The sequence below is a fragment of the Drosophila virilis genome, unplaced genomic scaffold (assembly GCF_030788295.1).
Source record: "Drosophila virilis strain 15010-1051.87 unplaced genomic scaffold, Dvir_AGI_RSII-ME tig00001758, whole genome shotgun sequence".
Classification (NCBI taxonomy): Eukaryota; Metazoa; Arthropoda; class Insecta; order Diptera; family Drosophilidae; genus Drosophila; species Drosophila virilis.
The window spans coordinates 80917-107857 of record NW_027212858.1 but is presented as its reverse complement, the minus strand read 5'-3'; the positions used below and the strand labels follow the sequence as shown (position 1 = coordinate 107857).

Here is a 26941-nt window from a genome sequence, read left to right as displayed (position 1 = left end):
CAGCCACACCAAAAATTAATTCTGGATGAAAAATAAAATGAATAGCAGTACATTCACAAAATATTGAATACAATACAATACAGTTGCAATTGCAATGCTGTTTATAGAATTCAATAAAGACCTGCATGAATGTGTGTGTATACATGTGTACAGAAATTCCTGCAATTTGCGCTAGCTGCCGCAAACATGTGTTAATATGGGCACACGTTTTCTACAATAACTTCTGTGTTTCTTAACCGGTCTAGATGATATTATCAGCAGTGGATCTCATCGTGCGATAGAATATTCGTATAATCTGAAAATACAATATCATTAAAATTGTGGCTTAAATTGGTGGATAGCTGATTTATGTATTTGATTTATAGCTGCGGGGAGGAGGCACGGAGTGGCGATAGCTTAAATATGAAAAATACTTGATTTGTACATATTATTCAATAAGCAACAAAATTTACATATGTTTACATACATGCTGTTATTACTAGTTAAAATATAAAAGAATTACATTTTTATTTCAACATTAAATTAAGTTCTCTATAATACGTAGGTATCTATATATATAAGTACATACATCGATGCATGTGTACAAGACTACGTAAAAATACTCTTGGTGTTTTTCCATCATCAGTCATCAGGCAATACTGCTGTCGGCAGAAGTTTGGATACCAAGAACGTTCTTCATGCTACATACGATTGACAGTGTCTATGAATATCAGCATTACCATTAATTTCGAAAAATTTGATTGCATATATGAATGTTTGTATGAAATTTTGATCATAGAGCTTATAAGAAATTTTGGACGTACAGTTTGTCAAGTAATTATTTGCAAAAGGAAAAACAGCATACAAATTCATGTTAAAACTAATATTTTACCGAATTAAACTATTTCTTCTTAATTTTTTTTTGCATATTATTATTATTCTAAGCAAACTTCATAGATATAAGGCACAAACATAACAAAATTCAAAACGCAAATGTAAAAAAAACAGACAAAACTAAAATGAGGCAATTTTTGCGCTGCCAATTAATTCTTTGCAAAATGCAAAATATTAGTACATACATAACTACATCTAGGAAACTATAGCAATGGTGGTACTAATATTTGGTATATTGGCCATTAGCATCCACTACAGGCGACGTGACATTGAGTGAATAAGGTTATTCAGGTCATAGATTTCGGGTATTTTTATCCATTCTTCTTAAATGGCCTTGATGAGAGCGTTTTTATTAGTTGGGCTCCGTTTCCCTACGCGCTTCGTTAGAAAAGCCCACAAATTGTCAATAGGGTTTAAGTCAGGACTCTGGGCAGGGGTGTCAATGACTTGGCTGCAATTATACAGTAGCCAAGTCCTGCACAAAAACGATTTGTGTTTGGGGTCGTTGTCCTGATAAAGCTTGTACCTCTGTTTATTGGGGTTTGAGGGTCTTTGAAGCCACACTTTATTGCGCTCCTTGACAATTCATTTTTTAGAATGTCCAAGTAAAACTCTTTAGTCATCACATCATTGATTGCGCAGCTCACCAACACCTTTCGACGATATGCAGCCCCACACCATAACCGAAAGCTTGCCAAACTTTACTGTTGGTATTATATTCTTCACTCTCGCTTCCTACACTGTCTCTCTCGCTTCCCACACTGTGTGGTGGAACTCTTTTCCTCAGACTCTACTTCTCCTATCGGTTAAAATCGATATCGAAACTATGATTTATATGCAAACCTCTTAGGTTTTCAGAGCTAGATCTCGCGAATAGTATATACAAATTTAGTATCTTTTATTTCATGGGTGTGAGGTATGAGGCGATGGCAAGTTGAGTTAAACAAATGGTTTATAAATTTATTTTTAATATCTAACCGGTAAATTCGCTAAGAAGAAAGCTAAGCTAGTGCATGACGAGAGTTGCATCTAATTTAAGTAGAAATTTATATGTGTAAATACCAGAGCTCAAAACTATACCCCTAAGAATGCATTGATTGTGAGCACAATCAAATATTCATCACCTTCGTATATACCGGTGTGTATACTAAATTTGGTGACTCTAGCTTTTATAGCTTCACGATATGCTCAGAAAGCCAGATTTCTTAACCGAGCTGTAACAATTCCAGGTTATCGATTATCGACCAAAATTTGAAGTCTAGATTTTTACTTTCTCACAAACTCGGCTATTGAATATAAATGCTCTAACGCATAAAAAATCGATTGGAAAGCGAGGTTAGAAAAACTTCACTATTTATCGATAATCTGATCATTACATTAGCCAAACGCGACACGTTCAACCCAGAACGATTATAAACGACAGTAAGTAAACGGAAACTTACGTACGATAGACTGCCGTTAATTTTATATGTGACACAATTCTTCAAAAAATTCCTCATAATTAGTTGATGTCAAACAGCTTTCCCGATCAGGTGTTATAAAATTTGGACTAAAGTAATATAATCTATCAATACTCTAGCCATTTACTTGTAGTTTATTGTCTTACAAATTTTTGACACCACGTACGGCTGCCATTGTCAACCGTTCTGTATTGACTAACTAAAAATGTTTGTTATCGTTTGGTATACAATGCAAGGGAGCGCTTCATTTTGCTATCATAACAAAAATATGAAAATATCCGTTTTGAAATCAATCTTAGTAAACATAGCTTGCACATTTTTAGATCTCCTGATTTTTTTTCTTTACTAAAATAATTGCGGAAGCTTGGTCGGAGCAACTGGATTGAATGATGCCACTTCCAGCGTACTCGCCTAACATTAACTGTTACTTTTCCTTTAAAGCAACTAAATGCCTTCGATTAAACAACTGTAGTCCTAGTTTGCTTCTCGAATTCATCTTCTAAAATTAATATTTAATCTGTACTAGCCGTCTTCCCACTTCTCTAACAATTTATCTTTTACTTATCTCTCCGTTTTCCATTTATTGCCTTACAATTTATTCTTTACTAACCTGATCGTCCGGCATGTACACGTAAGAAGGCTACTTATTTATTTTGTCTTCAGTACATATGACCAAGCAACTAAACCTAATATTTAAATCTCTCGCTAATACCGCCCCAGAAACTCGTAAGATACCACTATTAAAGGAAAATACATTTTTATTGTGTCTTTTAATAACATTTTTCCACGTGTGTTTAAATGGCTTGAAATAATCAACTGTGTGTGGTTGGAGTTCTACACCTTCATAATATAGCATTGTTTATTAATTATATTAGTGTGCTCGGTTCTATGAGGCATTCTAAAAGTAAGAGAACTTTTGCGATACCATTGACTTTTTACTGTCAACTGTCAACGACTGTTGACTTTTTAGGTGATAAGCACCACAACAGTATCGAACCGCGAACTCTCTTCAGCTTCTAGTCCTTTACGCAGATGAATCAGCGTGAATCTCAAAGCATGATAACATTCCCAGCTGCCTCTATTTCACAGTAACGCTTTGCTTCGGCAGAAGCACCCCAACGAATTCCCGATGTATTTTCACAGGGCTGTCAAAGCTGTGGAGCTTTGCGTGTATACGGAAATTCCTCAATGGAATTTCTTTGATGAGGCTATCCAAAAAATCTTCGACGTCAAAGTTTCTTTCGCGGTTCAATTTTGACTGACATTGTCACATTTTTCTAGGCGAGAATTGGATAGGGGTTCGATATTAGGTAATTGCGAGGCTTCCCTTACACCGATGGTTCTATGATGGCCTGTCGAGTCGATTAATTATCAGCCAGACTCTGGAATATATTCCAGGCTGAAATCTACGCAATATTTGAACTCAGCAAGCTTTTCATTTAACAGGACCTCAGAAGCACCAAAGTTTCGAAATACTCAGATAGGTTTTTCTATTCTCAAACAAAATAAATAAAACCACTTAACCTAGGCGGAAAACTGAAGACAATCTGGGTAGCGTGGAGCGACGAGAATCAGATCTTGACATAAAAACGTCGAACACAACAATTATCGCATCAATTTCTACAAGCCGCAAGATCGAAATATATTTTTGAAAAATTGCAGACACATGGTAGAACATAAGGGCAAACAACCGCAGTACTAACGGGACATTGACCGACATGCAAATATGCCGAAAAGCTTGTCTTCACCCATTATAATACATGCAAAAGCTACAAAACAAAGCAAGTAAGAAAAACGCTGGAAATATTTCTGTGTCTCTGCTCGGGTGCTTGTGGATCAAAACGGTCCAGGAAGGCAATCCACCCTAATTATTTTTAAGCTCACTACACACGTATGGAACCATAACCACCCTAACGTTCAATGGATAGCTCTGTCCTTTTGTGAGTCAGGAAAGTATCTAGGTTTAGTAGTTCATAGAAAACTCAACTCGAATTTATAAACGAAAGATTGTATTAGACAAGCGATAGTCTTACAGGCTGAAGAGGAGTATGACACTTCATATTGTCCATTGGTACCGGGTCGATTCTGGTCTACCTATATCTAAGTAAAATTCTGCTTTCTGCCGAACTACTCCTCATAAACAGTCTACGAATGACTCCTAGCGACGCCCTGGATGCCATAATTCATATATTTATATTGGCCGTGTGGGGAAATTAAACGTTGCCTTTTCGCTTTTGTTACTTCAATATACAATCCTTTTCACGTTTCTATCGCCTTGAAGGAAGAATGGAGCAACTACCCTGTAAAACCCATTATTAGGATAGCCCTTAGACTTCCGGACAACTGCATTTTTTTTTAAGGTCGTCTACTTCAACAGGCCACACGGACATCGATGGTAACGACAGAGCTAATTGGATGCAGTTCCTAGAACTTTAGGCTTTTAACGGAACTGAAGGAGTCTTGATTCCTTTATATTCTGGTCCCCATCGGCCAACTACTGATCAGAGAAAAAAACAAACTCAAAGAAGTGACAAAGTCAAACCTCACATACAGTAACAAGAAAGCTAACTGCTTTGTAGACTATACAGAGCACCAGCTCTAACAGATTTCCTTTTTTCAGCAACAACATACTGGATAGGAATGGGAACGAAGATGATGGAAAGGAAACACTGGAAATGATAATTGAAGACGGTATCAATGAAAGCTGCTACCAATATTTTGTCCTATTCTAATGAGATAAGTGCTATGCTTATCTACCTGAATATTAAAATTAGTAAAAATGGACACGTAGGTTCTATGGGTTTTTCAAATAAAGAATATAAAAAATTAGTTAAAAATCTTAGTGATAACTGTGTTAAGTTTCATACATACAAGCTTCAGCCAGATAGAGCATTTAGAGTTGTCGTTAAGAACTTGCACTAACAGACACATGAGACACATAATCAATATTAAAAGCAGCCTAACCAATGAGCCATTAAATGTTTTTTCTAGATATTGAGCCTGAAAAAAAAAATCTTAAACGCATTGGTTACGCTGATGTCAATATAGAGCCACCTCGCAAAACATACAAAATCTTATTGCGCCAAGCTTTTCAGGTATGTAAAATGCTCTCTTAGACATCCAAGTAATACTTGCCCAAAAGACAAACAACTCGAAACGATGTTTATTGTTGGTGGCGACTTCAACGTCAAACACGCATGGGGATACATACTGATGAATCCAAAGGGAAGCGAGCTATACAAATGTATAAGGAATAATAACTTTGCAACTTTTTCAACTGGGAAGCCTAAGTAGTGGCCCACTGACAGCCGGAAATACCTGACCTGATTGACTTCGTAGTATACTCAGGAATCCGACACTTACATATTCATATTGCGGATAGCTTTGATCGAAGTTCAGCCCATTCTTCAATAATAATTACGTACAGTACTAAAGCTAGCGAAGCCATACAAAAGAATCTCTGCAACAACAGAAATTACCCTCTTGTTAATTACCTCTAATAGTAAGGGAAGTATACAGTTTTCATGACTCACTCTGTCAAATGAGCCTATCAATTCGTCACATTAGCTTCGAGGAACTTGCAACAGAGATTTAACACACAAACAATAAAAAAGCAGCAGGATATAAAAAAATCGATGGCTTAACCATACAAATCTTCCTCCAAAATGCATTCGTTTCCTAACTTATATATTCAACACAATACTCAGACTAGATCACTTCCCGAGACAATGGATAAGCGTAGAGATAATCAATATTCTAAAGACAAACAAACTTGAAAATAAGCTCTCGTCGTACTGTCCTATTAGCCTAATGACAACATTTTCTAAAGTATTTGAAACAATACTTTTAAAGAGAATGTTGCCAACTTTGGACGAACCTGCCATCATTCCTGAACATCACTTTGGAAGAAGAGGCCACGGAACTCCTGAGCAGTGCCACAGAGTAATAAATAAAATCATAGCTTTTGAAAACAAAACAATCCATTACTGCTGCAAAAATGTGAATCATTGCCACTGTTTCTCATAAATGCCTGGTTCCTCCATTAAAAAATGAAAGTAAGCTCCCCAAAATCTGTTCAAATAACAAGTATCTTGGCTTCCATCTAGGATCGGAGACTTACATAGAAAAATCATTAATAAATAAAGACAACGAGTGTTCTGGATAAGAGACCAAAAGTCTTAAACTAGCTTAGCAAACAATGTTCGCCTCTATAAATCCATACTAAAGCCTGTGTGGATATATGATTTACAACTGTGGGGTTCTGCTAGCAACTCTAATATTGAAATTATATTATATTATAAATAATTTTTAGCGCTCAAGAAATTATTCAGCAGTCAAAAAAAAAAATGCGATCCATAGTAAATGCTCCTTTTTAACGTTCTAATGCAAACATACGCAAAGACCTAAAAATTGGTTATGTAAAAGAAGAATTAAAGAAAAATAGTACAAAATACATTGATAAACTTCACAACCACCAAAATAACATAGCCGTAAATCTACTAGATAAGGATAGAAGACTTAAAAGAGTGCATATTTCTCCCGGATAAATAAATTAAATAAGTACGACTTCAGCCTAACATACGAAATAAGTCAAATATAATAGTAGATTTCACTGGAAACTTGCTATTCCTGTTGAATTTAATTATAGTTAACAATATTAACTTATTGTCTTAAAGCAGAATGTAAATAAATAAAATGTAAAAATGAAAATCTTACAAATAAATAGGAGTGGTATGCATAACCGTAGTAAGATCGGTATTCTACATACCAGACGTAAAATTGGCGAATTCTAGCAAGCAGTTTGCCCAAGAAACACCAATCATGTCAATCTGTATTGAGAAAACACTACATGCAAGTGCAATATGTCGGAATCATCAGATAAGCAAAACTATCTGGATTAAACAGATGATCAGTTGTGACATTATTTAAAAGTATGAAAGCTCCCGCAAGCATGACAGCAGACTTCATTATCATTGAGTTTTTTTGACAGCCAAATGTAGTCTTAGGTTCCTAACAGGAAAGAGGAGTCAAATGTTGAAGATTATATAAACGTAGTTATAAGTCAGCCAGATACTAATTAATACAATTTTTCAATAAATGTACTTGTCACGAAGCCAGCACAATTATACATTCCCGCTGCGACATGCCGCCTAAGAAAGATAGCTTAATGCTGCATTGCGGCTGCTACCCGTCTATTACATTGCCACCACGCCAGTATTGTGATCTGCCATTAACAATAGTTAACAATATGGCTATCACAGTTTTCATTATAATAAAATAAAACTTTATGATTTATATTGTCTGCATTTGAGTTGTATCGACAGTCTATTAAACTTCAGAAAAGGTATGAGGCGATGGCAAGTTGAGTTAAACAAATGGTTTATAAATTTATTTTTAATATCTAACCGGTAAATTCGCTAAGAAGAAAGCTAAGCTAGTGCATGACGAGAGTTGCATCTAATTTAAGTAGAAATTTATATGTGTAAATACCAGAGCTCAAAACTATACCCCTAAGAATGCATTGATTGTGAGCACAATCAAATATTCATCACCTTCGTATATACCGGTGTGTATACTAAATTTGGTGACTCTAGCTTTTATAGCTTCACGATATGCTCAGAAAGCCAGATTTCTTAACCGAGCTGTAACAATTCCAGGTTATCGATTATCGACCAAAATTTGAAGTCTAGATTTTTACTTTCTCACAAACTCGGCTATTGAATATAAATGCTCTAACGCATAAAAAATCGATTGAAAAGCGAGGTTAGAAAAACTTCACTATTTATTGATAATCTGATCATTACATTAGCCAAACGCGACACGTTCAACCCAGAACGATTATAAACGACAGTAAGTAAACGGAAACTTACGTACGATAGACTGCCGTTAATTTTATATGTGACACAATTCTTCAAAAAATTCCTCATAATTAGTTGATGTCAAACAGCTTTCCCGATCAGGTGTTATAAAATTTGGACTAAAGTAATATAATCTATCAATACTCTAGCCATTTACTTGTAGTTTATTGTCTTACAAATTTTTGACACCACGTACGGCTGCCATTGTCAACCGTTCTGTATTGACTAACTAAAAATGTTTGTTATCGTTTGGTATACAATGCAAGAGAGCGCTTCATTTTGCTATCATAACAAAAATATGAAAATATCCGTTTTGAAATCAATCTTAGTAAACATAGCTTGCACATTTTTAGATCTCCTGATTTTTTTTCTTTACTAAAATAATTGCGGAAGCTTGGTCGGAGCAACTGGATTGAATGATGCCACTTCCAGCGTACTCGCCTAACATTAACTGTTACTTTTCCTTTAAAGCAACTAAATGCCTTCGATTAAACAACTGTAGTCCTAGTTTCCGTATCTAAAATGTTTTTTTGCAATATTTGCTTCTCGAATTCATCTTCTAAAATTAATATTTAATCTGTACTAGCCGTCTTCCCACTTCTCTAACAATTTATCTTTTACTTATCTCTCCGTTTTCCATTTATTGCTTTACAATTTATTCTTTACTAACCTGATAGTCCGGCATGTACACGTAAGAAGGCTACTTATTTATTTTGTCTTCAGTACATATGACCAAGCAACTAAACCTAATATTTAAATCTCTCGCTAATACCGCCCCAGAAACTCGTAAGATACCACTATTAAAGGAAAATACATTTTTATTGTGTCTTTTAATAACATTTTTCCACGTGTGTTTAAATGGCTTGAAATAATCAACTGTGTGTGGTTGGAGTTCTACACCTTCATAATATAGCATTGTTTATTAATTATATTAGTGTGCTCGGTTCTATGAGGCATTCTAAAAGTAAGAGAACTTTTGCGATACCATTGACTTTTTACTGTCAACCGTCAACGACTGTTGACTTTTTAGGTGATAAGCACCACAACTGTATCGAACCGCGAACTCTCTTCAGCTTCTAGTCCTTTACGCAGATGAATCAGCGTGAATCTCAAAGCATGATAACATTCCCAGCTGCCTCTATTTCACAGTAACGCTTTGCTTCGGCAGAAGCACCCCAACGAATTCCCGATGTATTTTCACAGGGCTGTCAAAGCTGTGGAGCTTTGCGTGTATACGGAAATTCCTCAATGGAATTTCTTTGATGAGGCTATCCAAAAAATCTTCGACGTCAAAGTTTCTTTCGCGGTTCAATTTTGACTGACATTGTCACATTTTTCTAGGCGAGAATTGGATAGGGGTTCGATATTAGGTAATTGCGAGGCTTCCCTTACACCGATGGTTCTATGATGGCCTGTCGAGTCGATTAATTATCAGCCAGACTCTGGGATATATTCCAGGCTGAAATCTACGCAATATTTGAACTCAGCAAGCTTTTCATTTAACAGGACCTCAGAAGCACCAAAGTTTCGAAATACTCAGATAGGTTTTTCTATTCTCAAACAAAATAAATAAAACCACTTAACCTAGGCGGAAAACTGAAGACAATCTGGGTAGCGTGGAGCGACGAGAATCAGATCTTGACATAAAAACGTCGAACACAACAATTATCGCATCAATTTCTACAAGCCGCAAGATCGAAATATATTTTTGAAAAATTGCAGACACATGGTAGAACATAAGGGCAAACAACCGCAGTACTAACGGGACATTGACCGACATGCAAATATGCCGAAAAGCTTGTCTTCACCCATTATAATACATGCAAAAGCTACAAAACAAAGCAAGTAAGAAAAACGCTGGAAATATTTCTGTGTCTCTGCTCGGGTGCTTGTGGATCAAAACGGTCCAGGAAGGCAATCCACCCTAATTATTTTTAAGCTCACTACACACGTATGGAACCATAACCACCCTAACGTTCAATGGATAGCTCTGTCCTTTTGTGAGTCAGGAAAGTATCTAGGTTTAGTAGTTCATAGAAAACTCAACTCGAATTTATAAACGAAAGATTGTATTAGACAAGCGATAGTCTTACAGGCTGAAGAGGAGTATGACACTTCATATTGTCCATTGGTACCGGGTCGATTCTGGTCTACCTATATCTAAGTAAAATTCTGCTTTCTGCCGAACTACTCCTCATAAACAGTCTACGAATGACTCCTAGCGACGCCCTGGATGCCATAATTCATATATTTATATTGGCCGTGTGGGGAAATTAAACGTTGCCTTTTCGCTTTTGTTACTTCAATATACAATCCTTTTCACGTTTCTATCGCCTTGAAGGAAGAATGGAGCAACTACCCTGTAAAACCCATTATTAGGATAGCCCTTAGACTTCCGGACAACTGCATTTTTTTTTAAGGTCGTCTACTTCAACAGGCCACACGGACATCGATGGTAACGACAGAGCTAATTGGATGCAGTTCCTAGAACTTTAGGCTTTTAACGGAACTGAAGGAGTCTGGATTCCTTTATATTCTGGTCCCCATCGGCCAACTACTGATCAGAGAAAAAAACAAACTCAAAGAAGTGACAAAGTCAAACCTCACATACAGTAACAAGAAAGCTAACTGCTTTGTAGACTATACAGAGCACCAGCTCTAACAGATTTCCTTTTTTCAGCAACAACATACTGGATAGGAATGGGAACGAAGATGATGGAAAGGAAACACTGGAAATGATAATTGAAGACGGTATCAATGAAAGCTGCTACCAATATTTTGTCCTATTCTAATGAGATAAGTGCTATGCTTATCTACCTGAATATTAAAATTAGTAAAAATGGACACGTAGGTTCTATGGGTTTTTCAAATAAAGAATATAAAAAATTAGTCAAAAATCTTAGTGATAACTGTGTTAAGTTTCATACATACAAGCTTCAGCCAGATAGAGCATTTAGAGTTGTCGTTAAGAACTTGCACTAACAGACACATGAGACACATAATCAATATTAAAAGCAGCCTAACCAATGAGCCATTAAATGTTTTTTCTAGATATTGAGCCTGAAAAAAAAAATCTTAAACGCATTGGTTACGCTGATGTCAATATAGAGCCACCTCGCAAAACATACAAAATCTTATTGCGCCAAGCTTTTCAGGTATGTAAAATGCTCTCTTAGACATCCAAGTAATACTTGCCCAAAAGACAAACAACTCGAAACGATGTTTATTGTTGGTGGCGACTTCAACGTCAAACACGCATGGGGATACATACTGATGAATCCAAAGGGAAGCGAGCTATACAAATGTATAAGGAATAATAACTTTGCAACTTTTTCAACTGGGAAGCCTAAGTAGTGGCCCACTGACAGCCGGAAATACCTGACCTGATTGACTTCGTAGTATACTCAGGAATCCGACACTCACATATTCATATTGCGGATAGCTTTGATCGAAGTTCAGCCCATTCTTCAATAATAATTACGTACAGTACTAAAGCTAGCGAAGCCATACAAAAGAATCTCTGCAACAACAGAATTAATTAACTCTTGTTAATTACCTCTAATAGTAAGGGAAGTATACAGTTTTCATGACTCACTCTGTCAAATGAGCCTATCAATTCGTCACATTAGCTTCGAGGAACTTGCAACAGAGATTTAACACACAAACAATAAAAAAGCAGCAGGATATAAAAAAATCGATGGCTTAACCATACAAATCTTCCTCCAAAATGCATTCGTTTCCTAACTTATATATTCAACACAATACTCAGACTAGATCACTTCCCGAGACAATGGATAAGCGTAGAGATAATCAATATTCTAAAGACAAACAAACTTGAAAATAAGCTCTCGTCGTACTGTCCTATTAGCCTAATGACAACATTTTCTAAAGTATTTGAAACAATACTTTTAAAGAGAATGTTGCCAACTTTGGACGAACCTGCCATCATTCCTGAACATCACTTTGGAAGAAGAGGCCACGGAACTCCTGAGCAGTGCCACAGAGTAATAAATAAAATCATAGCTTTTGAAAACAAAACAATCCATTACTGCTGCAAAAATGTGAATCGTTGCCACTGTTTCTCATAAATGCCTGGTTCCTCCATTAAAAAATGAAAGTAAGCTCCCCAAAATCTGTTCAAATAACAAGTATCTTGGCTTCCATCTAGGATCGGAGACTTACATAGAAAAATCATTAATAAATAAAGACAACGAGTGTTCTGGATAAGAGACCAAAAGTCTTAAACTAGCTTAGCAAACAATGTTCGCCTCTATAAATCCATACTAAAGCCTGTGTGGATATATGATTTACAACTGTGGGGTTCTGCTAGCAACTCTAATATTGAAATTATATTATATTATAAATAATTTTTAGCGCTCAAGAAATTATTCAGCAGTCAAAAAAAAAAATGCGATCCATAGTAAATGCTCCTTTTTAACGTTCTAATGCAAACATACGCAAAGACCTAAAAATTGGTTATGTAAAAGAAGAATTAAAGAAAAATAGTACAAAATACATTGATAAACTTCACAACCACCAAAATAACATAGCCGTAAATCTACTAGATAAGGATAGAAGACTTAAAAGAGTGCATATTTCTCCCGGATAAATAAATTAAATAAGTACGACTTCAGCCTAACATACGAAATAAGTCAAATATAATAGTAGATTTCACTGGAAACTTGCTATTCCTGTTGAATTTAATTATAGTTAACAATATTAACTTATTGTCTTAAAGCAGAATGTAAATAAATAAAATGTAAAAATGAAAATCTTACAAATAAATAGGAGTGGTATGCATAACCGTAGTAAGATCGGTATTCTACATACCAGACGTAAAATTGGCGAATTCTAGCAAGCAGTTTGCCCAAGAAACACCAATCATGTCAATCTGTATTGAGAAAACACTACATGCAAGTGCAATATGTCGGAATCATCAGATAAGCAAAACTATCTGGATTAAACAGATGATCAGTTGTGACATTATTTAAAAGTATGAAAGCTCCCGCAAGCATGACAGCAGACTTCATTATCATTGAGTTTTTTTGACAGCCAAATGTAGTCTTAGGTTCCTAACAGGAAAGAGGAGTCAAATGTTGAAGATTATATAAACGTAGTTATAAGTCAGCCAGATACTAATTAATACAATTTTTCAATAAATGTACTTGTCACGAAGCCAGCACAATTATACATTCCCGCTGCGACATGCCGCCTAAGAAAGATAGCTTAATGCTGCATTGCGGCTGCTACCCGTCTATTACATTGCCACCACGCCAGTATTGTGATCTGCCATTAACAATAGTTAACAATATGGCTATCACAGTTTTCATTATAATAAAATAAAACTTTATGATTTATATTGTCTGCATTTGAGTTGTATCGACAGTCTATTAAACTTCAGAAAAGGTATGAGGCGATGGCAAGTTGAGTTAAACAAATGGTTTATAAATTTATTTTTAATATCTAACCGGTAAATTCGCTAAGAAGAAAGCTAAGCTAGTGCATGACGAGAGTTGCATCTAATTTAAGTAGAAATTTATATGTGTAAATACCAGAGCTCAAAACTATACCCCTAAGAATGCATTGATTGTGAGCACAATCAAATATTCATCACCTTCGTATATACCGGTGTGTATACTAAATTTGGTGACTCTAGCTTTTATAGCTTCACGATATGCTCAGAAAGCCAGATTTCTTAACCGAGCTGTAACAATTCCAGGTTATCGATTATCGACCAAAATTTGAAGTCTAGATTTTTACTTTCTCACAAACTCGGCTATTGAATATAAATGCTCTAACGCATAAAAAATCGATTGAAAAGCGAGGTTAGAAAAACTTCACTATTTATTGATAATCTGATCATTACATTAGCCAAACGCGACACGTTCAACCCAGAACGATTATAAACGACAGTAAGTAAACGGAAACTTACGTACGATAGACTGCCGTTAATTTTATATGTGACACAATTCTTCAAAAAATTCCTCATAATTAGTTGATGTCAAACAGCTTTCCCGATCAGGTGTTATAAAATTTGGACTAAAGTAATATAATCTATCAATACTCTAGCCATTTACTTGTAGTTTATTGTCTTACAAATTTTTGACACCACGTACGGCTGCCATTGTCAACCGTTCTGTATTGACTAACTAAAAATGTTTGTTATCGTTTGGTATACAATGCAAGAGAGCGCTTCATTTTGCTATCATAACAAAAATATGAAAATATCCGTTTTGAAATCAATCTTAGTAAACATAGCTTGCACATTTTTAGATCTCCTGATTTTTTTTCTTTACTAAAATAATTGCGGAAGCTTGGTCGGAGCAACTGGATTGAATGATGCCACTTCCAGCGTACTCGCCTAACATTAACTGTTACTTTTCCTTTAAAGCAACTAAATGCCTTCGATTAAACAACTGTAGTCCTAGTTTCCGTATCTAAAATGTTTTTTTGCAATATTTGCTTCTCGAATTCATCTTCTAAAATTAATATTTAATCTGTACTAGCCGTCTTCCCACTTCTCTAACAATTTATCTTTTACTTATCTCTCCGTTTTCCATTTATTGCCTTACAATTTATTCTTTACTAACCTGATAGTCCGGCATGTACACGTAAGAAGGCTACTTATTTATTTTGTCTTCAGTACATATGACCAAGCAACTAAACCTAATATTTAAATCTCTCGCTAATACCGCCCCAGAAACTCGTAAGATACCACTATTAAAGGAAAATACATTTTTATTGTGTCTTTTAATAACATTTTTCCACGTGTGTTTAAATGGCTTGAAATAATCAACTGTGTGTGGTTGGAGTTCTACACCTTCATAATATAGCATTGTTTATTAATTATATTAGTGTGCTCGGTTCTATGAGGCATTCTAAAAGTAAGAGAACTTTTGCGATACCATTGACTTTTTACTGTCAACTGTCAACGACTGTTGACTTTTTAGGTGATAAGCACCACAACTGTATCGAACCGCGAACTCTCTTCAGCTTCTAGTCCTTTACGCAGATGAATCAGCGTGAATCTCAAAGCATGATAACATTCCCAGCTGCCTCTATTTCACAGTAACGCTTTGCTTCGGCAGAAGCACCCCAACGAATTCCCGATGTATTTTCACAGGGCTGTCAAAGCTGTGGAGCTTTGCGTGTATACGGAAATTCCTCAATGGAATTTCTTTGATGAGGCTATCCAAAAAATCTTCGACGTCAAAGTTTCTTTCGCGGTTCAATTTTGACTGACATTGTCACATTTTTCTAGGCGAGAATTGGATAGGGGTTCGATATTAGGTAATTGCGAGGCTTCCCTTACACCGATGGTTCTATGATGGCCTGTCGAGTCGATTAATTATCAGCCAGACTCTGGGATATATTCCAGGCTGAAATCTACGCAATATTTGAACTCAGCAAGCTTTTCATTTAACAGGACCTCAGAAGCACCAAAGTTTCGAAATACTCAGATAGGTTTTTCTATTCTCAAACAAAATAAATAAAACCACTTAACCTAGGCGGAAAACTGAAGACAATCTGGGTAGCGTGGAGCGACGAGAATCAGATCTTGACATAAAAACGTCGAACACAACAATTATCGCATCAATTTCTACAAGCCGCAAGATCGAAATATATTTTTGAAAAATTGCAGACACATGGTAGAACATAAGGGCAAACAACCGCAGTACTAACGGGACATTGACCGACATGCAAATATGCCGAAAAGCTTGTCTTCACCCATTATAATACATGCAAAAGCTACAAAACAAAGCAAGTAAGAAAAACGCTGGAAATATTTCTGTGTCTCTGCTCAGGTGCTTGTGGATCAAAACGGTCCAGGAAGGCAATCCACCCTAATTATTTTTAAGCTCACTACACACGTATGGAACCATAACCACCCTAACGTTCAATGGATAGCTCTGTCCTTTTGTGAGTCAGGAAAGTATCTAGGTTTAGTAGTTCATAGAAAACTCAACTCGAATTTATAAACGAAAGATTGTATTAGACAAGCGATAGTCTTACAGGCTGAAGAGGAGTATGACACTTCATATTGTCCATTGGTACCGGGTCGATTCTGGTCTACCTATATCTAAGTAAAATTCTGCTTTCTGCCGAACTACTCCTCATAAACAGTCTACGAATGACTCCTAGCGACGCCCTGGATGCCATAATTCATATATTTATATTGGCCGTGTGGGGAAATTAAACGTTGCCTTTTCGCTTTTGTTACTTCAATATACAATCCTTTTCACGTTTCTATCGCCTTGAAGGAAGAATGGAGCAACTACCCTGTAAAACCCATTATTAGGATAGCCCTTAGACTTCCGGACAACTGCATTTTTTTTTAAGGTCGTCTACTTCAACAGGCCACACGGACATCGATGGTAACGACAGAGCTAATTGGATGCAGTTCCTAGAACTTTAGGCTTTTAACGGAACTGAAGGAGTCTGGATTCCTTTATATTCTGGTCCCCATCGGCCAACTACTGATCAGAGAAAAAAACAAACTCAAAGAAGTGACAAAGTCAAACCTCACATACAGTAACAAGAAAGCTAACTGCTTTGTAGACTATACAGAGCACCAGCTCTAACAGATTTCCTTTTTTCAGCAACAACATACTGGATAGGAATGGGAACGAAGATGATGGAAAGGAAACACTGGAAATGATAATTGAAGACGGTATCAATGAAAGCTGCTACCAATATTTTGTCCTATTCTAATGAGATAAGTGCTATGCTTATCTACCTGAATATTAAAATTAGTAAAAATGGACACGTAGGTTCTATGGGTTTTTCAAATAAAGAATATAAAAAATTAGTCAAAAATCTTAGTGATAACTGTGTTAAGTTTCATACATACAAGCTTCAGCCAGATAGAGCATTTAGAGTTGTCGTTAAGAACTTGCACTAACAGACACATGAGACACATAATCAATATTAAAAGCAGCCTAACCAATGAGCCATTAAATGTTTTTTCTAGATATTGAGCCTGAAAAAAAAATCTTAAACGCATTGGTTACGCTGATGTCAATATAGAGCCACCTCGCAAAACATACAAAATCTTATTGCGCCAAGCTTTTCAGGTATGTAAAATGCTCTCTTAGACATCCAAGTAATACTTGCCCAAAAGACAAACAACTCGAAACGATGTTTATTGTTGGTGGCGACTTCAACGTCAAACACGCATGGGGATACATACTGATGAATCCAAAGGGAAGCGAGCTATACAAATGTATAAGGAATAATAACTTTGCAACTTTTTCAACTGGGAAGCCTAAGTAGTGGCCCACTGACAGCCGGAAATACCTGACCTGATTGACTTCGTAGTATACTCAGGAATCCGACACTCACATATTCATATTGCGGATAGCTTTGATCGAAGTTCAGCCCATTCTTCAATAATAATTACGTACAGTACTAAAGCTAGCGAAGCCATACAAAAGAATCTCTGCAACAACAGAATTAATTAACTCTTGTTAATTACCTCTAATAGTAAGGGAAGTATACAGTTTTCATGACTCACTCTGTCAAATGAGCCTATCAATTCGTCACATTAGCTTCGAGGAACTTGCAACAGAGATTTAACACACAAACAATAAAAAAGCAGCAGGATATAAAAAAATCGATGGCTTAACCATACAAATCTTCCTCCAAAATGCATTCGTTTCCTAACTTATATATTCAACACAATACTCAGACTAGATCACTTCCCGAGACAATGGATAAGCGTAGAGATAATCAATATTCTAAAGACAAACAAACTTGAAAATAAGCTCTCGTCGTACTGTCCTATTAGCCTAATGACAACATTTTCTAAAGTATTTGAAACAATACTTTTAAAGAGAATGTTGCCAACTTTGGACGAACCTGCCATCATTCCTGAACATCACTTTGGAAGAAGAGGCCACGGAACTCCTGAGCAGTGCCACAGAGTAATAAATAAAATCATAGCTTTTGAAAACAAAACAATCCATTACTGCTGCAAAAATGTGAATCGTTGCCACTGTTTCTCATAAATGCCTGGTTCCTCCATTAAAAAATGAAAGTAAGCTCCCCAAAATCTGTTCAAATAACAAGTATCTTGGCTTCCATCTAGGATCGGAGACTTACATAGAAAAATCATTAATAAATAAAGACAACGAGTGTTCTGGATAAGAGACCAAAAGTCTTAAACTAGCTTAGCAAACAATGTTCGCCTCTATAAATCCATACTAAAGCCTGTGTGGATATATGATTTACAACTGTGGGGTTCTGCTAGCAACTCTAATATTGAAATTATATTATATTATAAATAATTTTTAGCGCTCAAGAAATTATTCAGCAGTCAAAAAAAAAAATGCGATCCATAGTAAATGCTCCTTTTTAACGTTCTAATGCAAACATACGCAAAGACCTAAAAATTGGTTATGTAAAAGAAGAATTAAAGAAAAATAGTACAAAATACATTGATAAACTTCACAACCACCAAAATAACATAGCCGTAAATCTACTAGATAAGGATAGAAGACTTAAAAGAGTGCATATTTCTCCCGGATAAATAAATTAAATAAGTACGACTTCAGCCTAACATACGAAATAAGTCAAATATAATAGTAGATTTCACTGGAAACTTGCTATTCCTGTTGAATTTAATTATAGTTAACAATATTAACTTATTGTCTTAAAGCAGAATGTAAATAAATAAAATGTAAAAATGAAAATCTTACAAATAAATAGGAGTGGTATGCATAACCGTAGTAAGATCGGTATTCTACATACCAGACGTAAAATTGGCGAATTCTAGCAAGCAGTTTGCCCAAGAAACACCAATCATGTCAATCTGTATTGAGAAAACACTACATGCAAGTGCAATATGTCGGAATCATCAGATAAGCAAAACTATCTGGATTAAACAGATGATCAGTTGTGACATTATTTAAAAGTATGAAAGCTCCCGCAAGCATGACAGCAGACTTCATTATCATTGAGTTTTTTTGACAGCCAAATGTAGTCTTAGGTTCCTAACAGGAAAGAGGAGTCAAATGTTGAAGATTATATAAACGTAGTTATAAGTCAGCCAGATACTAATTAATACAATTTTTCAATAAATGTACTTGTCACGAAGCCAGCACAATTATACATTCCCGCTGCGACATGCCGCCTAAGAAAGATAGCTTAATGCTGCATTGCGGCTGCTACCCGTCTATTACATTGCCACCACGCCAGTATTGTGATCTGCCATTAACAATAGTTAACAATATGGCTATCACAGTTTTCATTATAATAAAATAAAACTTTATGATTTATATTGTCTGCATTTGAGTTGTATCGACAGTCTATTAAACTTCAGAAAACAGGGACGCCCACGCTCACTCGAATAACAACATTAATACAGGATGGCAATGATCTTTCAATAAGACTGTTTTTAGACTGGCTTCAGGTTGCTGGCAGTCCTGTATTATCCATAGTAAATGTATAAAAAATGCCGTGAAATAACACACTCGACAAGTGGAGGTATGAAAAACAATACCATTCAGAAATATGTGTTGCTCAAATTAAATTATCGTGAATATATATAATCAGATTTTTTAATTTATGGCAGGAAATTGAAATATTCTCAATCTTTATACTACACAAGAGCCTACATACATTTTTCATTATTTATTTATTTACTTATTAACCAATTCTGGTAGCTTGTTATCTTAACTTAAAAATATTACATTAAATGGCTAACTAACTAAACAGAAAATCTTAACTTAAAGAAAATGCAAAACTAATTAGTCTTAAAGAAAGAATTTTGTAAGCTTCTGCCTATTATGAGCACTATTGGCAGAAAAATCAAAGTGCATTTCAGATGAAAGACTGTTATAAAGCTTTAATGATCTGCTGATAGGCTCATTACTTGCATAAGCAGTTCTATCAAAGAAAATATAAATACTAAGATGAGTAACGTCCATACATTTGAATGCGACGCAAAATTTCTACCCTGGCCTTTCATCTGGCCTTTGAGGCTTCGTACGGCATACCTGCCGACTAGTTGTTCGTTCTCCAAAGACCAGACGAACGAATGCCGAAGTCGCGGCTTGCTGATGCTGACACGAGCTACGAAGTTAATCGCCAGCCTGCCTTCAGCAAAGCTGGTCGATGCTGCTTTGCGTCGTTTCGTTTTCGAAGTATATTGAGCGAAAAAGTTTAGAACTTACGATCGACGCAAAGTGCTGGTGCTTTATCCATGAAATGCATGCTTTATTTAAATGATATATTCCCCTAGATATTAACAAATAATTTTACAGGAAAATTTAAGAACTTTTATAATTTTTACACAAGGCGCTTCTTGCGCAATAACTATGTTAAGAAAATAACACACATAGATTGATTTCACTTTTCTTTTGGACAGTGTATGCTCGAAAAAAGTTCTTGTCTCAGCCAATAGCGTGCGTGCACCTTTCGTTGTATGCGTGAATTATACATGCATAAGAACTATAAAGTATGTAGGTATGTGTTGTTATTCATTGCTGTGGCTTTAGCTGGCAAGAAATTAATTTTGTTAGTTTTCTAGCGCAGATCCTGATCTATCCTAAATTTGTGTTGATATATGAATGCATTTTGTGTACTGAGGTTGGCTCCGCAGAAAATATGTATTTCTAGTCGATGCAAATATTTACATCATTTCTTTAAATTTAATTAATATTATTTTAATTCTCCAATTAAGAAGAAAAAAAAGCTAAAAAATACAATTACATTTCAAGTCGACTCGAAGGTCATATTTAGTTATGACCCCATTATAATTATAATGGCCTCCTCGCGGTGTTCCCTGCCACCTTTGTTCTTTATAGTAGGAACAAAAATTAATAAAATAAAAATTAATTAAATGTATCTTTGAAAACAACAAATTTGCCCTTTTATTTCCTTAATTTATTTTGTATTACTTAAAATAAATAATAATTTAATTAATAAATTCAAATATAAAAAATTACATTTGCATCGACTTAAAAATACAAATTTTTTTGGACGGAGCCAACCTCTGTACACGAAATGCATTCATTTATCAACAGAACTTTGTGGTAGGTCGTGATCTGCGCTAAAAGACTAAGAAAATTGTTTCTTTGCCAGTCAGAGACTTTGCCAGAGCAGTGGATAACAACACATTTAAATATGCTGTTATGTATGTATGTATATTCACACGCATACAAACATAATTGCTATTTTTAGCTTTTTTCTATTTTTAGCTTTTTCGTTCTTTCGGCTGTGAGAGCGCAATGCTACAGATTTCGTTTTCGTTCTCAATTTTCAAAAAATCTAGCTGCATAGTAGCATTTTGTTGTATGGCGTAACTCATCTTAGTGTTTATATTGTCTTTGGTTCTATGAGACCCCACAGAAAACGGCAAATGGTATCGCAAAGATCTGCTCGGCACATTAAAGTTAACGCGTGCTAGAAGGGAAGGGCAGTCAATTATTCCTACAATTAAATTGTTTAGAAAAAGCAACACTGATATTACTCTTCTATCTTCCAGAGATGACAAATGTAGTAATCGCCACCTAGCTCTGTGTGGCGGTAAGGAGTCAGCAAAGTTAAGGCAATGGACTATAAATTTTAAAAACTTTTTTTGCAGCCTTTCAATCCTATTTGTGTGCACAATTGTGGATGGGCTTCAAATAAAAGAGGCATTCTCTTATATTGGCCGCACAAAGGCCGAACATAATCTTGTGAAAGGGTCTTTAAACTGGGTAGAATTGCGCCTAACGAACCCAAAATCGCATACGCCTTAAGAATAATATAGTTTATATGCTGAATGAATGAGAACTTAGAGTCGAAGTAAGAGATAAAGGTGCCAGCTTATAGTTTAAAAGTTATGCCTAAAACACGTCGCAAAACCTATTATAATCTACATATATTCTGGAAATATGACGATATGTTGACAAAATATATGAATTCATTTTGCGTATGATGTGAGGAAATAGATGTATTTCAAATTTTAGGCATGTAGCTTCCGTAGGTAGTATACTCGTCCACAGCGCAATAGCAGCTTGAAACAGACTACCAACATAATTTGTTAAGATATATCAATTTTTATGATTCATTGCGGTCGGCGTGGGCAAACGATTTTTGGATCAATCTTAAGAGGTGCTTTGCATTCTTAATTTGGTCCTTCTAGTTCTAAAACTAGGAGAAACAAATTTTCTTAATTCTAGTGGGCGTATCCATTTAATTCCAACACTTTTTTTTAACTTTTTATACACGACATATTATTTCAAGTTTCAAGCCGCTTACTGCAAACATAAAATAAAATGCGTTCATGGACAGCGACATGGACGTTGCACGAAACTTAAACACTCAATTCTTCAATAAAGTCTTAAATAAGTGTTTTTGCGTTAAATTAATTTGGCAATGCCTGAATCATCAGCCGAATCTACAAAACAGTGTGACATATTTAGGTGCAGTACTGTCTGAATTTATATAAATTTTGTAAAAATTCTAGTTAAAATCTGCCAATTAAAAATTATAATAATATATTTCCGATTATGCTCTGGATCATACGCAAGTAAGGTGATGAAAACAAATCCAGTATTATCCTTAGTAGATAAACGAACACAAACATTTTTAAATAAACAATAATTAAGTAGTTCAAGATTTATAGAAACAAAAACAAAAAGGGGTGAAGCTATTCCAGAATATCATCAAAATTGTTGGTATGAATGAAATCTGTGCTAATAAAAAACTATAGAAACAATTTTTTTCCAGTTATAAAAAACTTTTTCAGTTTTCTGGAATAAAGTTTCACGGAGTTTTTCAAGCACACGACTAAACAGTATTATAATTTATTCTATTCATTTACTGCTAAAAAGATCCACAGTGTTGACATATTCCTATGACAATTTGTGTATCAAGCCTGATTTAGCAACGAAATTAGGTATCTGGAAAGTATTCATAGAAGCATCAGTAAATTTTAACAACTCACGACCATTAACTTTTTCTTTTACACGCACCCGACTAGGAAATACCCTGAACCCTCTTATTCCAACACCAAATGCAGTTCCCGCAACGTGCTCGTTTAAAGCAATAAAAAAAAAATAAAAACTAGGCGCATGACCCGCGGCAATTGCTGTGGCAGCAAGGCCAAGGCTGCCAGTTCAACGCACAATTATAATATGTAACAAGTAAGAGGTTCTAGTCAGGAGCTTCCGACTAGGGGATACACTGAACCCTCTTCTTCCAACATCAAATGCACACATATATTCTATTTTAGTAGCTATATGTCAAGTTTGGTGACTCTAGCTCTTATTATTTACCAAAATTGCCCAAAAAACAGGTTATCGTTATCGATTTTTATCGATTGCTTGGAAACGGAGTAAGTTATCGATTATCGGAAGTAAACTCGATCTGCGCGGGAACTAGGAGCACCAACATTTAAAATTTCAAGTCTCTAGCTCTTATAGGTTCTGAGATCCTTGCGTTCATACATACGGACGGACGGACGGACAGACAGACGGACATGGCTAGATCGACTCGGCTATTGATGCTGATTAAGAATATATATAGACTTTATGGGGTCGGAGATGCTTCCTTCTGCCTGTTACATTTACATTACATTTGGATTTCGCACAAATACAATATACCCTTATACCCTTTTTTAATGGGTTCAGGGTATAAAATTGTTTTCATAAAAGAACCTACTTTTACACCGATTGTTCCTATGGCAGCTATATGATATAGTCATCCGGCCGATTACGATATATGTACTGCCTACAACAGAAAGTCAAACCTATGCAATTTTTCACATTAGCTCTAAGGCTGATAGATTAGTTGGCATAGTAACAGACAGACAGACCTGGCTGTATCACTACTGTTGATGCTAATCGAACTTTAGGGCATATTATAATTCATTATAATAATACCCTCTACAAAGCTTTGCAAAATATTGATGACACGGTTTATTTCGACCCTTGATTTGACTTTATTTTACACTGGAAACTGAGAAATGTTCTTAACGAACGTTATCTTTGTAATTATCTGTCGTATTTAATATATTTAAAGATACCTACTTTAAGTTCGTGTTTAATATCACGGAAACTGCGACCTTCGTCCTCCAATGAATCTTCACTACTGCGTCGCGATGTTGTTGCACGTACCAAATTTACAAGACCACTATATCCGTGGCGTGTGGGATGTGATGAGAGTGTGTCAATAATAACACTGCCACTTGTGCTTTGCATATCGAATGCACGGTCAGCGTTTTGCTCCAATTCCTTTTGTTGTCGCTCAAGCTCACGCATTCGTATCTCCCGAGCTTCAGCGCGAGCTAGACGACGAGCTGCTAAGCGCGCTTCGGCCTGCATTAGAGATAATGAGAAACACAAATTAGTTGCTTGCTAATTTATTAATCCTTAACAAGACGTTCTAGTCGGGAGTTCCCGACTAGGGGATACCCTGAACCCTCTTCTTCCAACATCAAATGCATATTTATATTCTATTTTAGAAGCTATATGTCAAGTTTGGTGACTCTAGCTCTTATTATTTACCAAAATTGCCCAAAAAACAGGAAATCGATATCGATTTTGAAAGATTGCTTTGAAACGGAGTATATTATCGAATATCGGAAACAAACTCGATCTGCGCATGCACTAGGAGCATCTACATCTAAAATTTCAAGTGTCTAGCTCTTATAGGTTCTGAAATCCTTGCGTTCATACATACGGACAGACGGACGGACGGACGGACAGACAGACAGACGGATGATTCTGATGCTGATCAAGAATATATATACTTTATGGGGTCGGAGTTGCTTCCTTCTGCCTGTTACATACATTTGGATTTTGCACCAATACAATATACCCTTATACCCATTTTAATGGGTTCAGGGTATAAACATACCGCACTACACCGATGTAATCTATTAAACCCGTGAGCATAGCCTCCTTTTTACTGAAAACGTCGTGGTTTTTTGGTCGCGGCTCATTTGGTGAACGGCATTCACCGTCCTGATGTCTGAATTGCGTGTCGTATTCATAAACGGTCTAACTCATAGGACGTCAACTTCGGTGACTAAGGCAACTGTCTACTTCAAACACTGCTGGTTTAGTGAAAGAGAGACAAAATATCGAAAACGTATTATAGCCTGGATTTGGAGCACCGACGTGTGAAAATAGTGGACGTAGAGAAGGGTGTCACCAACTGAAAACCGAAAATGATGTTGGATCATCCTTTCAGCATTATAAAAATAATTTGAACGGAGGCGCCGATCAAGCCGTCTTCCCCATTAAGACAACCACTTAGCTCCTGAAACCCAAATTAGTATCAATATCAGAAAAGCAGTGTCGTATGCGAATGTTGCTGTAAGTGGCCTCCGGGTGTCTGAACTGGGAATATGTTATGTGCAGACAGTGTAAGTTATTTGCCGAAGGACACATCTCTGAGGAACACCAGCCCGAATGGGCACATATCGGAGCAGCTTCCAGAGTCCTTTGATGTCATAAACTTATAAAAGAGACCCGGTAAAAAGCCTGTCAAGAGGCTAGAAAATGGCACAGTACTTTTCCCAATCTGGTACTCTTGTAAAATCTTGAAAGTGTCGACAGCAAGATGAAAAAGCAGGTTTTTTTCAAAGACGTTTGCGATAGTGGGCAGCATTTTATTTATCTGTTGGAGTCCGGGCAGCATGGAATATTATCTTTAGTGCAATTGCTTTAGCTACCTTGCTTTCAAAAGCGTCTAACTTTCTTGATAGCTTAAGCTTTTCTATTTTGGTCTCACTTCGTCCTCCTTTACATACAGGTCTAAAATATTGGATATTGTAGAACCTTTTTTGTTGCTGGTGGTAAAATCAAATGATATTAATCGTACTTAGAGATTCTCTGAAAAACCGTTCGCCGTTCTCATCGTCCGAGCGGGTCCGGAACCAATCGCTGCAGCACTGTTGGAATATCATTCAGAAGGAAGGCATAGCGGCTGTTGAAAGTGGTCATTTGATCTCCAACCTTTATGAGGCGGAGGTCACATTCGATGGGGGTCATTCGTGATGTAAAAGGCGAAATTCGAATGAGCCTTTTAACGAGTAGCTCCTTTTTTCTAGACCAAGCACCCAGCTCTGGTAGGTGTATTGTGCGCTTGCAAGTCAAACTGTGTTCTAGATGGACGCCCAAATAACAGAAGGCGATAGTATGTTGTCCCTCCCCCTCAAGGCGTGAATATGAGACACGCTCATTTGGCATAGTTGAGCTATTTATTTTCGACCTTCAAAAGCCACTTTTTAATGGCATGCCAAGTCCTTGTCAGATGTAGGTGTTGTTTCACCTATCGGAGAGGATGTTTGCTGGGACGAGCAAACTTCCTTGCAAGTAACTCCAGGTCTGATGCTCTTCATACCAATGTTTTTACCCTTGATGACTACGCTAAAGGTACGCCCACAAGCAGGGAGTTATGGATATTGAAGGATGACACTCCTCCTTCAGTTTAAAGAGAAGGCTTCCGTGCCCGACCTTACAAAGATTTTTTTTTTCGAATATATGATATACAACACATTGGACCAACTTAGGATAGGTGTAGGACTTCCAAAAATCAAATTCATGTTACGGGACCAGGCGCATGTCTATGTTAAGTGTCATCGCCTGTACAGCAATAGTTGCTTAAAGCTTTTTGATAGTACTGGAAGCAAACTGATAGGACGATATGACTCCAACTGAGCTGGTGGTTTGCCAAGATTGGCTGCTATGTTGTTTATTTATCTGCTGTCCAGGCTCCTTTTTTAACAAGAACACATTGCATAGAATCTCAGTCTCC

At 36.2% G+C, this 26941-nt stretch overlaps 1 protein-coding gene across 1 annotated transcript in view; it reads right to left on the bottom strand.

Annotated features, from left to right (window-relative positions):
• Positions 1 to 26941, bottom strand: part of LOC6635287 (leucine-rich repeat flightless-interacting protein 2) — an 82524-nt gene that overhangs the window by 50617 nt on the left and 4966 nt on the right. Inside the window, exon 2 of the mRNA XM_032433413.2 lies at positions 24208 to 24495. Coding sequence (XP_032289304.1) covers positions 24208 to 24495 — 288 coding nt within the window. The remainder of the gene's footprint in view (positions 1 to 24207; positions 24496 to 26941) is intronic.